The 14,488-nt window shown below is 38.6% G+C and overlaps 1 protein-coding gene across 1 annotated transcript in view; it reads left to right on the forward strand.

Moving 5' to 3' along the window:
- PTAR1 (protein prenyltransferase alpha subunit repeat containing 1) overlaps window positions 1-9,377 on the forward strand; it is a 37,376-nt gene extending 27,999 nt beyond the window's left edge. Inside the window, exon 7 of the mRNA XM_033084858.1 lies at window positions 206-9,377. Coding sequence (XP_032940749.1) covers window positions 206-554 — 349 coding nt within the window. The 3' untranslated portion in view covers window positions 555-9,377. The remainder of the gene's footprint in view (window positions 1-205) is intronic.
- Window positions 9,378-14,488: the final 5,111 nt, after the last annotated feature.

Raw genomic sequence — 14,488 nt, forward strand, 5'->3', positions numbered from 1 at the left:
AGCTGAGTGCAGGTTCCTGACTAAGTAATAGTAAATTTGCCAAAATGACATGGAGCCCTTTCTAGTGCAGCATGCACAGACAGAGCAGATTTTATGTCTTGATTGAAATCTGGTGGGATGGCAGATGAATTGAAACAGTTCAGCAGCAACAGCAGGTTATTTTCAGTACATGACTTTCTCTTTTTTTTCTTCTTTTCCTTTGAAGAAGGTGTGTATTCTACCTTCAACAGCACTTAAGCAACAAACTTCCTCTCATGAGTGCAGTGGTATCATCTGTGGACAGCAGTGATGAAAGTCTGAATAATTCCCACCATAGTCCTGCAATAAGTCACATGGCACAAGCTATGGATGTTGATGGTTTGAATGAATCCAGCAGCAAACAAGGCTATACCCAAGAAACAAAACGCCTGAAACGTGCTCCTGTGCAGGACTCTCTTGGTCCAGAAATGGAATACCGGTTTGTTGATAAAGTATTATCAACTTGTAGGGATGGAGACCAAGCCAGGTTTGCTACTGCTTATAGAAAATGGTTAGTTACTTTTTTAGGTCAGTGAAGGAGGTGTTTAAAGCTTTCAGGGTTCTTCTCTTAGTGCAATATTCTTTTTTCAGACACAATGCATGTCTTGGTTGCAAGTGTTAGCTAGCTCTGTGTTTCTCTCTCTTTTGATGGTCAGTCCTAAAGCTAAATTTCAGAGTAGAAGTCTAAAAGACTTTATGAAAGAGCTGGCATATGTTTTTATTGAGCAAATGCAGTTTGTTACTTATTCTTTCTGAGAAATCATTCTTAACAGCTTCCTAACATGATATTTTCTTTTTTTTTTTTTTTTTTTACTTCTGCATTAAGGTGGACTGAATCATATGACTTAAAAAAAAAATGAGGTAAAAGAAAAAAAAAGTTTGAAATGCTTGTGAAACAAAGTGTCTGAAAAAAGAATGGGAGAATCTGTCATTATTAACTAAACTCGTTCCCAGTTTGTTCTTGTGTAGCATCATGCTAATACCTTATTGGATGCAGACTTTATTAGGTGAGTGCTATTATTTTTGTATAGCAGTCTTTGGTAGAACATCAGAATACAGTGTTTCTTTCTGAAGGCTCCAGTAACAATTTTGGAACTGTCATGCCTTTTACTGTTTTAACTGGGTTTTTGTTTGCTTATTACAGTAATTTCACGACTATAAGGTGCACCTTAAAGCCTAAAATTTTGGTCTGAACCCGGAAGTGCGCCTTATAATCCAGTTCGCCTTATATATGGACGATGTTCGGAAATTTGCCAACCTGAAAGTGCGAGCAGCGAGCTGAGCTACTCAGGGCCACGCAGCTTGGCCGGGGTGGGGCCGCACGGCTCGGCAGGGCTCGTGCAATTCCATTTCTTATTGGTTACTTCGTTGTGCACAGATGCTCGCTGCAAAAAAAAAGGTGCACCTTATAATCCGGTGCACCTTATAGTTGTGAAATTACTGTAATTGTCATGTTAACTTGATAGGAAGGCCTATAAGGTTGAAATCTTGATAAGCAGATACAGGAAGATGTGGCAGAAGATAGTTCAAACACATATTCACCCACAGTCAGAGGTGTATTTGGAAATAGTTTTCTTAAAACAGACCACTTTACCTTAATTTCTTACTTGGTGTTTATTTATTTATTTTATCTCAACAATCCAGAATTAATCACACTTGATACACATTTCTGTATGTCTTATTTACACTACAGAGTCTCACCCTGCTAAATCACACATTGGTAACTTGTACTTAACCAAGACCCTACAAGTCCAATATTGGATGGAGTAAAAAGTAGCTCTTACAGCTGATCATTGAGACTGTACAGTTAAAAAAAAAGTGTCAGAGGAAGAAACTAACTCTTCTTTTTGTTCTTTTGAACAGCTTCAGTCTTTGGTTTCTTTTTTTTTACCTTTTTTACTCTTCAGGAAGAGCTCTACCCCGACCAATCTCTGTTTACATAACTGTAAATTTTAAGGGAATTTGAAATCAAATATGAATGGTGTATTTTGTCATTTCCGTAGAACTTGTCTGTAAAAGGGATTTTTTACACAAGTAGAACTGTGCTGGTCCACAGACCCAGGGAAACATTCTACAACTGTAGAAGTCTATACAATAGCAACATTGCCTCTTTTAAAAGCAGACCATTCTCTGGGGGGATTAGATTTTCAAGTTAGTGTCCTTGCCATAATTACTTTATTTATCTCCTGCCCCAAATGCCTCTTGACCATAAGTTTCAAGATGCTGTTTCTGTTTGGCAGAGAGAGAAACATTGAGGGAGGAAAAGTCACAGGTAGCCTGTTCAAAAGGTGTCACTTTGAATCAAAAAAGCCCTCGAAATGTGAAGTTCCTGTACTTCTAAGTAGTTTGATGAATGGAGTTTACTCTTGCATTTCAAAATGAAAACAGACCACTTGCAATCTTTGAGGGTATGTTCATGATTCATTTCAGGCACAAAGTGGCTAACAATGACATTTCTAAATGTACACTGTTCTGTTTACAGTACATAAATAAGATTGATCTAGGCTTGAGCATCTCCATGTCAAAACTTTGTCTTGGGGGCATCCACACCTGCCTCTTCATAGCTATGGATATATTATGTGGTCGTTAGCTTGGAGGTGCTATGGGATGCTGTCGTGGTTTGGTTTATGGTTTTAGTTGCAGAAGAACATAACTGTTGTCTGAAGGAGGTGTGGGATTGGCTTGAGAGGATAGTTTTGTCATAGGATGTTGCCTCAGTGATCACTGACATGGGTAGGTTCAAGTACAAACAGGAATCTGAATTTACAAACTTGAGCAAGAACTTTTACACATCCCAGGGGACCTGATGCTTATTGAATGTGGATGATACATTAAAGTATGTGTAATAGCCTGGGTCAGTTTGCTTAACAGTATCCCATTAAAGTGTGAAGTCAAGGGGGCAATATATTAAAGATCGGGTTCTTGATCCTAGGTTACTTACTACTATATTTTGTGTTCTGTTTACCCTGGCAAAAATTATTAGTGATAGGAGCAATCTCGGAAGTGGGAGCATGATAAGAAACATTTCTTGAACTGTGTAAGGGAGGAGATTCTCTCTTCTTGCACTGAGGCTTTCAGAAGAAAATGCTAATATTAGAATCTGACTTGAAACTCATTATATAGTTCTTCCAGACTATGATGTGGAGTCTTAGCATTCTTAGACCTGTACTGTACTTTTGCAAAAACTGATGGCTATAGTATAACTTGTAAGTGTGGGTTTTTAAATTCTGCACCTGATGGAAATATTCCCCTGCATTCTATTTTTTAAAATCCAGTTAGAATAGTTACATTCAGAAATGTTAGCAGGCCTGAAAACTAAACAGTGAAATTGAAACAAGTCATACCTTTTCGTTTGAAGGAAATGCAATCAGTAAGTTGTTAAATTTGAACTTTAATTTTTTAATGATAACAATATATATATTATATGAAAAAGGAAAATAATACCTAAATTGCCTCAAACTGTCAGTGTCCTGAAGCCTCATACATTGAATGGTTGAAGAGGCGCTTCTAACATACTACATTAAACTCAAAGCTGATGGGAAGTTGTGGAACTATGACCTTTGCAGCATACCTGTCTAACCACTTGGTGTTACTGCGGAATCCTGTTTGGGCACTGCTTTAAATGAAAGAAAGTGGCTTTAGGCCATTGGTAGTTAACATACTGAGCACGGCTACTTTTCATAAGGCATTTCAGCTGTTTTGTGTTTCAGAGATCAGAGACTAAAAATTTAATCGGTGAACGTTCCTGCAGAGAAAATGTCCAGCAGAAGCTGCAGAATACAATGCTCTCACTCTCTGAAGTTTATACAAATATAAAATCTAACTTTGCACGTCCTTAAACATATTTGTGTAAAGTTCAGCATCTTTCCTAATTTTGTCTTCTGCTGTAGTATGTGTCATTTGAATGGATTCTTTTTGTTCACTGGATTAGTCTTTGTAGAAATTTGTTTGTACTAGAAACAAAGGGTTTCGAGGAACAAATGTAATTTGAAACTGCAAAATTTGGAATAGAAGGAATCATGTTTTTAAGCGGTAGATTCTCAGCTGCTAAATACAGTAACTGTTATTTCACTGGCATTTTGTTTGTCTTGTCTTGTGTGTTACAGTCACTGGAGAAACATGCAGCATTAAAGATAGCTACAATAACAAACTTGTATGAAGTTATTGGAACACATTGTTATAGCTGCTCTGATTATTATTCTTAATGTACTCATGTCTGCATATTTGTGTTTTATTGACCGCTTACATATTCTTTATACAACAAAATCCATGTGTCATTTAAATAGGGGATAAAGTAACTTGTCAGTTTATACTATTTGATTAATTACTTTGTATGTCATTTGCTTTAAGACAAATAAGCGAATTGATAATTTAGTGAGAAAGTTTAGATTTTTGTCTTATAATCAAAATTTATGACATTTCCAGTTTTGTTTTAGTGCTGCTTAATTAGAATGTGTAGCTAGACTTTATGGATGGGAGTGATTTTTTTTTCCTAAGTAGATAGTTAATGAATTTTTAAAACAGTACTGTATAATAGTGATGAACAGAAACAAAGTGTTTTGGAAAGATTTGTCTGCATAACCAGACTCAAAAAGCATACTTTTCCAAAATATATAATACACTGAGCAAAATGTGAGTACCAGAGAATTATTTAAGTTGTGAGTCTTTAGAGATTGAATGATTAAATTTTGGACAAGTTGTTGTTAGCTTAGTTTTGTTTTGCCTTCTGTAAGGGAAGAGTGCTTTTTGGGTTTTTTATTTTTAAATCTAGTAGGTGGTGAACAATTGCACTTACAATGTGGGGAGAAAAACCCATTACTGCTGAATTGTATCTTGTAGAACAATTTTGGAAAAAGCAGTGAACTGACAATGAAACGTAGATGTCACTTCTAAATGCATCTTTGCACTGGGTGGGTGATGAGAGATATGTATAATTAGATCTTACTGTTTTATCAGTGTCAGATGCAAAGAAAAGGGTGTAACTCACCAATTCTCAAATGCACTTAATATTTAATTTAGTTTCTAAGGAAGTTCAGTGTCCCTGTCTATACTTTTCCCTTTGTACACAGAGGTATGTTTCTTCTCAGCCTCTTCTCTGTTCTTCCAACCAGCAAAGAAGAATGTAGCAAAGCATTGGTGAGGTGGCCTGATTTTGTGTTTGAGTAACTCTGACTACCTCCCAAATAGTTTTTTGACTGATGCCCTTAAGTGGAGTTCATCAGGCTCAGTTATTTCAGAACCTCATGCTAGACATATATCCTCTTTCAGATGTGAAAAGCAAGAGCTTTATCAATGAATCCATCAGGTTTTCCAGGGAGAGTTTGAAGGAAAAAGGAAAAAAAAAATTCTTGTAGCTAAAGCTGGAAAAACTAGAATTAGCATGAATTTTCATTAGTCTTTTCCTCTGAAGAAGCAGCTCTGTTGCTGAAAAATGGAGGAAATATGCTTCCAGGGAATTCCATATGTTATGCTTTTGAACTGCAGACCTGACTCTTCCTAGTGGCTTTTGCTTAGTGTGTAATGTTACTTCTCAGGGCATAGTCTATTGTAGTGAATTAGGGTGCATTTTTACAGTTTATAATTATTGATTAAAAAGAACAAAAAAAGCTAAACATGTAATAACTGGCACTTTTTTTTTTGTCTAGTGTAGTATTTTGTAATCTACCCTCATGCCAACACTGTACCCAATAATGAACAGTAGACCTCACCATCTCATCTGCTTCATACTGTTACTCTGTATCTTGAATTGCTGTTGCAGTCTTGCAGGAAGCTCCTGACAGTTGTTGGATTTATTCTCTGAGTTTCCTAGCAGTATTCAATAGAGTAGTTAGTATGTCAAAGTATGTTGTAATCATGGGCAAGCTTTTTACAGCATCTGTGTTGATGCACCATAGGTCTTAGATTCAGCATTTTAAAACCTTTTGTTGGGATTCTGAATGCTCAGTCTTTTTTGATGGCTGTGAAACTCTTACATGCAACAGTTGTTCTGGAAAACATGACTCTTAACTGAAGTCTGGTTTGTTAAACATCTTTATCTGCACCACCTGGACCCTGCTGGAACTTGTATAGACAGAGGTGGGGAGAACCCACGGTGAGGTGCATATTTTCTTCACAGGATATTTTCTGCATGGGATATAATTATGGCTTAACAAAGAGCTTTTCTTGGATGAGGTACGCCTGTCTGTTCATTGTGAATAAAGTTATGAAATTGGTACATCATTAATATGGGAAGATTTCCGGAATGGTTGCATGTAGTGAGTAGGTAAAAGGAATGTGGTTTTTTAAACCTGTTGTTTAAAAAAATCACATAAATTATATGCGGTACTATAATTTGTTTTTAGAAAGCAAAATATACTTATGCCTACTATATTCATTCCCTTTTGTACCAGTTTTTCTCTTTTGAAATGGCTACATTTAAAACTGGGTAGTCATCCTAAAAAGTGTGCTTGGGAACACACTTTACTTAATATAATCTCATTACTTTCATATAATCAAATTTATACATGTCTTAAATATTTTTAAGTAGCATTAAGATCCAAGGTAGTGACAGCACTACAGTATTCAAGTGAGCCAATAAACTCTAATTTTGTAACACCATCATGTTCATCAAAGTACTATTCTACGTAGGGAAATACTTATTTTATCAAGATATGTGCAAAAATATTTAATTCTCATAGCTTTCTTATTAGGGGGATATACAACTAGTTTTAAACATAATATTTTTCAATATTTTTTCTATGAAAAATTCTCAGATGCACAGTTGTGACCATTGTAAATTTTATGTAGATTTCCAAGATAAATTAGATGAATCATAAATTTTGTAGCAGAAAGACTAAAATCATGACAAGACAGTAAGACACTGGAAAGTAATCTGCTAAATGACCGGTGTTCTACAGGATGGTGAATGTAAAGCATAAAGTTTGTTTTTAACTGGTCTTACTTTGTCATAGGATGAATTCCTGTCAGATGGGGATTATTTCCTTCTTTTTTTTTTTTTTCTGAAATCAGTAGAGAATTTATCTGTGAATAAATTATCTGTATTTATTCTCCCACAATAGGTGTACATGGAATGGATGCGTGAATGGATGTGTGAATTGGATGTATGGTAGAACTGTATTTATGTCCTGTGAAAACTGCAAAAATCACCCACATTTGGCTTTCTGCTAACAGACTCCATGGATGACATGTCCTGAGTCTGAGTCTAGCAGGGTCAGTGCCAGGTTGTCTGCTGAAAGCAGTGAGATTTATTGCTTCCCCTCTTTGTCTTAATCTGCCTGATTATCATGATACTTGGGCAAATGCCTGCACACACCAACCAAATCATTAGTGGCGGTGTTTATTCCAAGTGCTTGTAGAGAGTATTTGAGACTGTGAAAGAGTTTGTTGGGAAAATTTGGGGGTGCTCGGTCAATACCCAGGAGATATTTTTCATGAGTCCTCCAGAAAGGAAATGGAAATCCAAATGTTTTGGATGACTGCTTTAGCATCACAGGAGACTGAGAAAAGTATAACTAGTGACTTAATTGGTATTTAAATGCAAACAACAATTAGTCTTTTTGGTACTTTGTTTTCAGTATTTTTCTTGCGTTCTTTTTGTAAAAATCACATAAAATATTTTCAGAATTACTCTTCATTTTATGTGTCTTTTGATTTTAAATTACTGGATTTTAGAACTTTCCTTAAAGGAAGCAGTTTTACTGGAAAATGCTAGCACCTTTCCTGTTTCCTCTTAGACAATGTGATTCATTCCAAGTGTTCTAAAATGAGCACCTGAAATCACAGGATGTTACTGAAAGTATTGCTCATCATACTTGTTTTCTCTCTCTCTCTCTCTCTTTTTTTTTTTTTTTTCCTTACTAGCTGCTAGGTAAAAGAATATGTAAGGAAGCCCGTAGTTGATATGAGTAATCTTGGCTTACTGAATTTGACTGTTCATAAGTTCAGAAAGGAGCAAGTAACAAACCCACCAGGGTCCTTGTATGGAAGTAATTGATCTGGTTATCTATGATATGAATGCTTTATTTTTACATCTATTGAAATGAGTTTCAAAATTCTCACCAACTTCATTGACTTCAGATAAGGCTATGCAGTGGAGAGAGTATCAGCCTGTTAGCCATGATATATTTAGTATGGTGAATTGTAAGGGTCTTGTTCACCTTTCACAAATAATTGAATCTATGGCTTCAATAAAAAAAACAAAAAACAGTGTAGTGTATAGTCATTAGCACTAATGGAAGTGGAAAAGGAGCCATTAAGGTTATGGAATGTTAGAGGTTTAAAAGGGCAGCTGGGGAAAAACTAAGGGTACTACAGAGTATGAGTAGCTAAGAAAGCTTAATTTTCCCGTATTTTTTTCCCTGTATTCTCTCCTCTCTCCCTTTTTCCCCCACTCCTGCCCCAGCTCAAAACTCCCCGTTATCTCTCCTGCCTACACAACTTTTCGTCTTTTCTAGTGGCAGAAATTTTCGTACAATATACCTGTATGCAAACCAGGATAACACTTCAGTTTCGGAAGTATTGCATATCAATAGCAAATAGATACCAATGCTTGAGGTTTTTGCAAGGTATTTAGGGATTACTGGTGAGGTTACAAGTACTGTGTGATAACTGATGCAATATTGAACAAGAATGTCTTAATAAACAGCAGATGGCCTGACTGCTGCTGTTCTCCAGACGCGCTGGTTTGCATTTACGGTCAACTACATTTTTCACCCTTCCATCTCCACAAATGCTTTTCACTAGCTAACAGCTAATCTACTTTGTAAAATGCATCTACATAACGTTGATTTGAGATGTTCTACAATTATTTGTTGTTATCTAGTACAAGAAAACTTCCACCACGCCTTTAGTCCTTCTTCAGTGGATCCTGGCTAAGTATGGATTTTAATGGTTATAAATCTGATTTTGGTGTGAAGGGAATTTGAAATTCGACCATATAAAACATACGTTTTCCTGATGTCTGGTTAGAAACATAGAAGGGCATCTTAACACTGTTTTCCAGTTGTGCACACTGAGTTTTACCTTGTTTATCTCAAATATTTTGTATTGCATGTTAATTAAATTTTTGCATATCCTAGTAGTACAAAATGACTTACAAAATTAAAAAGAGCACCCTTTTCAGTTCTTACTATTCTATGCAGATATCTTCCAAAATTTACAGGTACAATTTTAGTGGTAGTGGTTGGTAAACAGATTTTTTTCACTTATTTATCTGCAGACTTGTTTTATATGTATTAGTGACAAAAATGGACTAAGCACCCCTGTAAGTTATTGTATTTCTGTAGAAAATGGAAAACGGTGTAATATTGTTTTTGTTAAATGTTGGCAATTTATAAATAAACTTTTCATCTCCTAAAAAACCGTTGTTTTCTGACAATACTGAACTCCATTTTCATTCATTGTGCAACAGATACCCCTTGTAATTACTGCTAATCTGTAACTGCTGCTAATCTCTTTGATGATTGTCCTTTGACAGGAGTTTTATTTTATCTTGAGGATTAGGTGACAATAGCAGTCTTACTGTTGGTTCTTTAAAACACTGACACAGGCCTTTCTCAAAAGCTTTCCTATGTCTTTGTTCAAGCTTAGTTTCTAAAAGGACAGAGATGAACAGGCGTTAGTTCTTTGTAAGATACTTCTGGCAGTAGACATCTGGCTATACTGTCTAGAGTTGCAGAACTTGGACAGCTGATTGCTGCTTACGTTTCTCTAACTTTTTAAAATTTCAGCGTAATGTTCTGTGCCTTTCTTGCTTTTCTTAAAATCTGCAATCAACCAGAATAGCTTGTGTTAGTCTTTTCAGATTCCATACAATTTCTGTGCTGTACAATTGGAGAGAAAGCATTTCACAGATATTAAAAGCAGGTAATTGACCTCTTGTGTTAAGAAAATATACCTTCTTTGATTCATATTAAAGATAGATGTAACATAGAAGTACTACTATACATGGCACTTTGATTTCAGTTGACTGCCTTTAGAACATGAATTCTGCTGCATAAATTTTATGAGACCACCTGAAGAAGAACCCTCCCTAATCTGACCCCTCATCTGAACCTGATGAAAAGATACTTGAGGTATGCTTATTACTTTTGTAAACTTTCTAATTATGCACATACATTAACAGCTAGATCCATAGTGTTGATATGCAGTTAAGCTCTTCAAATAGTGTTCTACTTCATGTATAGTTCTATGATTTTATTTACGAAAAGTTGTTAATTTTTTGGCAAAACTGACTTGGATGTTTAGATCTCTTTCACAGACTTGAGTGAATGCTGCAGTATATTTGCTTCCAGTCCTTGTTATCAAGGCAATCAGTAGCTCTATAATGAGCTTTCATTCCAGGCTGTAATCCAAATAATTCTGAGGTTCATTTAAATAATGTATTCAATTAATAAATAATAATATAAAAGAATGTTGAACTGTCAGAGTGTGTGGTTGGGATTGGATTTTTATTTCATTAAGCAGTGACACTGGGATATTTCAATGTAATGGCATATGAGAAAACCCTTTAAAGTTACAGAGTTTTGTATTTCCTGTGTATTATAAGGTGTGTCGAACTGTAGGTCCAATATTTCTCAAATTTACTTACGGGTTTCTAGAATTGTCTTGTCATCTTGGTATTTCATTCAGGTATAGAGGGAAAAAAGTGAAGAATACATCTGCCTGGTCATTCTCTTCTGCTTGCACTTTGAACTAATTACTTGTTCTCTGACACAGGGTTTCAAGTCTTCCACTGTTTTCTGGTTCCAGTAAGTCTAAATCTTCCAGAGCTACTAATACCGCTTTAGAACTCCTTTGCCAGATACCAGGAGGTGGTGCTTTTCCGGAAGTGCAGAGTATCTGGCTGTTTACTCTGTATTCTGTTTGGGCTTCTACACTTTTGAAGTCAAACTGTGGATTCCCCACTTCCTTTGTAAACAAGTATTTGAAGAACTTAGAGAACTACTTTTCGTCTTTTCTAGTGGCAGAAATTTTCGTACAATATACCTGTATGCAAACCTGGTAAAGAGGTAAAATAAGAAGTGGAAGTGTTATGTCAAGAAATATCAGTTGAGGGTGGATAAGTTTGTTGGGCATAGCATGGGAAAAAGCACAATAGAAGCAGGTTTTTTAGTTTTTTGTATGAGTCTGGCTATTACCTGCATGAGCTGTCTTAACATGCAGACATGTTGACAAGCTAGGAAAGCAGTTCCTGGGGAAGATGACAGCCTTTGGAAAGTGTCATGATTTTGACACTGTCGCAGTGCCAGGCACCCATGAGAGTCACTCACTCACCCTCCCCTGCTACAGCTGGGCAGTGGAGAGACTGCAGGTGGATCTCTGCATTCCCCATGGATCCCCGTGGGCTGTGGGTGGATCTCTGCATCCCCCATGGATCCCATGGGCTGCAGGGCACAGCTGCCTCACCATGGTCTCACCACGGCCTGCAGAGGGATCTTGGCTCTGGCACCGGGAGCACTCCTGCCCCTCTGTCTCCACTGCCCCTGATTTCTCCACGTTGTTTTCCTCACATGTTCCCACCTCTTCCTCTTTGCTAACTAGAAGCAAAACCTGTGACTTTGTTTTGATTTTCTTCTTAAATATGTCATCACAGAGGTGTTACCAACCTCTCATTGGCCCAGCTTTGGCTAGCATCATGTCCGTCTTCAGAGCCATCCGGGATTGGCTCTGCTGGACATGGTGGAAGCTTCCAGCAGCTTTTCACAGGAACCATCTTTGTGCCTTCCCTGCTACAAAAACCAGGCTGTGCAAAACCAATACAGAGGGCAAATGTTTTTTGCATTCTGAAGTGGACTGTTCACAAGAAAAGTGGAAAGTTTTCTATTTAATATGAGACACCTATTTTTTTTTTTTAATCTTGAATATACAGTAATTTCACGAATACAAGCCGCACCAATTTGACTAAGATTTTGCTCTTAAACCGGAAATGCGGCTAATACTCAGGAGCGGCTAATATGTGAATAATTTTCTGACATTTACAACCTCAGAAGTGCCAGCCAGAGTGCCGAGCAGAGCAGCTGCAAAGCCGGCATTTTGCGATTGTTACAAATTGCTACTCTGTTGCACCACGGGTGGAGCCTGGCTGCCTGCAGGCAGCACCGGGGGCGGGGAGAGAGGCGGGAGAGCTCCCTCCTTCCCTCCTCTGCTGCAGCCCGGAGAAGAGACGGGGGGGCCCCGCGCCGCCATTGCCGCAGCCCGGGGAGGAGAGGGGGGACCCGGGCTGCCCCTGCCGCGGGTCGGGGAGGCGGCGGGAGACCCACTCCGCCATTGCCGCGGCCCGGGGAGGAGGGGGGGAACCCGGGCCGCCACTACCGCGGCCCGGGGAGGCAGCGGGGGGCTCCGTCCCCACCCGCCGCCGCCGCCGTGGGAGCGAGGGGGGCTCCGTCCCTGCCTGCCACCACAGGGCAGCGCCGGGCTGGGGTGACCGAGCCCAGTGGCAGCGGCAGCTGGCTCCCAGCGGCCCCGTCGAGCGGCAGCACCGGGCTGGGCCACCTGGCCCCGTCAGCAGCCCCGAGCACAGCCTTAGCTGAGCCAGTAAACCCCCCGCCATGCCGCGGTTCTGTTACTATTTGGCAACTTTGTTGCACGCGGGTCCTCACTGCGAACAACAGAGCAGCTTATATTCGGGTGCAGCTTATTTATGGACAAAAAACGAAATATTTGCCAACACCCAGAGATGCGGCTTATACTCAGGGCAGCTTGTATTCGTGAATTTACTGTATTCTCAACTCTCATATACCCTCTAGTATAATTTTTTTTATGCTGAAGTACCCTTTGCTGTTGTCTTACAGCGCAAAAGATGAGGATAACAAAGATTTTTAGCTGCAGAACCTGTGAAATTTTAAAGGTCTTGCTTTCTTTCACCATATAAGGTTGCTTGTTTAAACAGAAGTATTATCTGCCTGACACCTCTGTATGATTGGGAAAAGCGACATAATTGAAGTTTCATTTTGGTTTCCATGGCAGTTAGTGATTACCAAGTGGAGTCAAACCGAAGACGAAGAAGGAAGAGAGATCAGTCTGGGCATTATCATTATCCACTCTAAAACTAAAAGCTTACATCTGTTCACACACACAGGCATGAAGCAAAGTAAAACTAAAAGGTATCTGAGTTCTGTAGTGTCATGCCATATTAGCATGTCTGGGTATGCATATGGGAAGTATGTGACTGTTGTAAGCCAGCGAGATTTCTCAACACTTCAGACAAGTTGGTAAACCCATGAAAATTTAGTAGCTACTGATAATCTGTTGATCTTCATTTCTTTTCTTATTGGGGTGTCTTCACCACTGAAGGACAATATAGCTTTTTCTTAGGAAAAAGGGAAGATGAGCCCCTCTGTGCCTAACTTCTGTCTTTACAAGGTACTGTCTGGCTCTGTTTTAAGAGTAAATGGTCTCTTTTGTACCCCTTGCTGTCTATCATTGTCCACTACTTCCCCATCCCCACTCCTGCACATCCTGCACATCTGTACAGGTACACCGATCACCTTGGACACCCTGGACCCTCAGGTTTGCATCCTCATCAGCTGGAACTTTTCCAATTTGCCTGTGTTTTTTTAATAACCCATCATTTAGGTTTGTTTCTTTTCTTTGCCTCTATTAGTTCATCTGTTTGGTTTGTGTCTCTGTCCTGTTTTTGTGGCTCCCCCTTTACTTGTTATGCCCTTTGGTATTGGAAAGGTCTTTGATCAGATATCTGTGAGGGAGCAGAGACTCTCTCCCTTTACACACCCTTGTGCAAACAGGTTTGCTTGTTTCAAGGAAAGCTGAAAACCTTGCTTCAGTGTAGGTTTTTTTATCCCATGACAGCTTCATTCTTTACTTTCTGAAGCCTTTTCACTTTAACTGGAAAAGTAACAGCTTTTAAAAAGTCCTCAAATTAATAGCTTTATTGGTTCCTACAGTACATGCAACACAGGCTATTCAGCTGGGTAGTGCTTGAATTAAATTAAGACAAATTAAAATTCACTTTCCAGCTGCTCATGGGATTTGAGCAGTAGTTGCAGTTTCCCTGTAAGATAGTGCAGCCACAAAAACAAAGGGGAAACTACAACTACTGCTTGAACTGAGTAATTGGAGGTGAGGGTGACAGAGCTGAGAAGTAGTTTCTAAGTGACTGTAATGAGGATGGAAAGGATATGACATGAAATGTAAAGAGATAAACTCCCTTCTGTCTAGAGGTACTTTGGTTTGTCTCAGCAGTTGGTCTTCAATTGATGAAGAGAACATACTTTCATTAATGAAGTAGATCTGTAGGTTGAAAACAGGGATATATCATTAAGATAGCAGGTCAAAGCTGGCTGCTTTGAGTCATAATTTGGAACATGAAAATGAACTGGGAAAATGTAAATCTTTTGCTACACCTGCTAGCAGAACTAACCACTGCAAACTTGCAGCTCATGGGTTAAACTGTCAGATTGCACTGGAACAGAAATAGGACTGGAACAACCTATTGTTGACTCTGGATATT

The sequence above is a fragment of the Catharus ustulatus genome, chromosome Z (assembly GCF_009819885.2).
Source record: "Catharus ustulatus isolate bCatUst1 chromosome Z, bCatUst1.pri.v2, whole genome shotgun sequence".
Taxonomy (NCBI): Eukaryota; Metazoa; Chordata; class Aves; order Passeriformes; family Turdidae; genus Catharus; species Catharus ustulatus.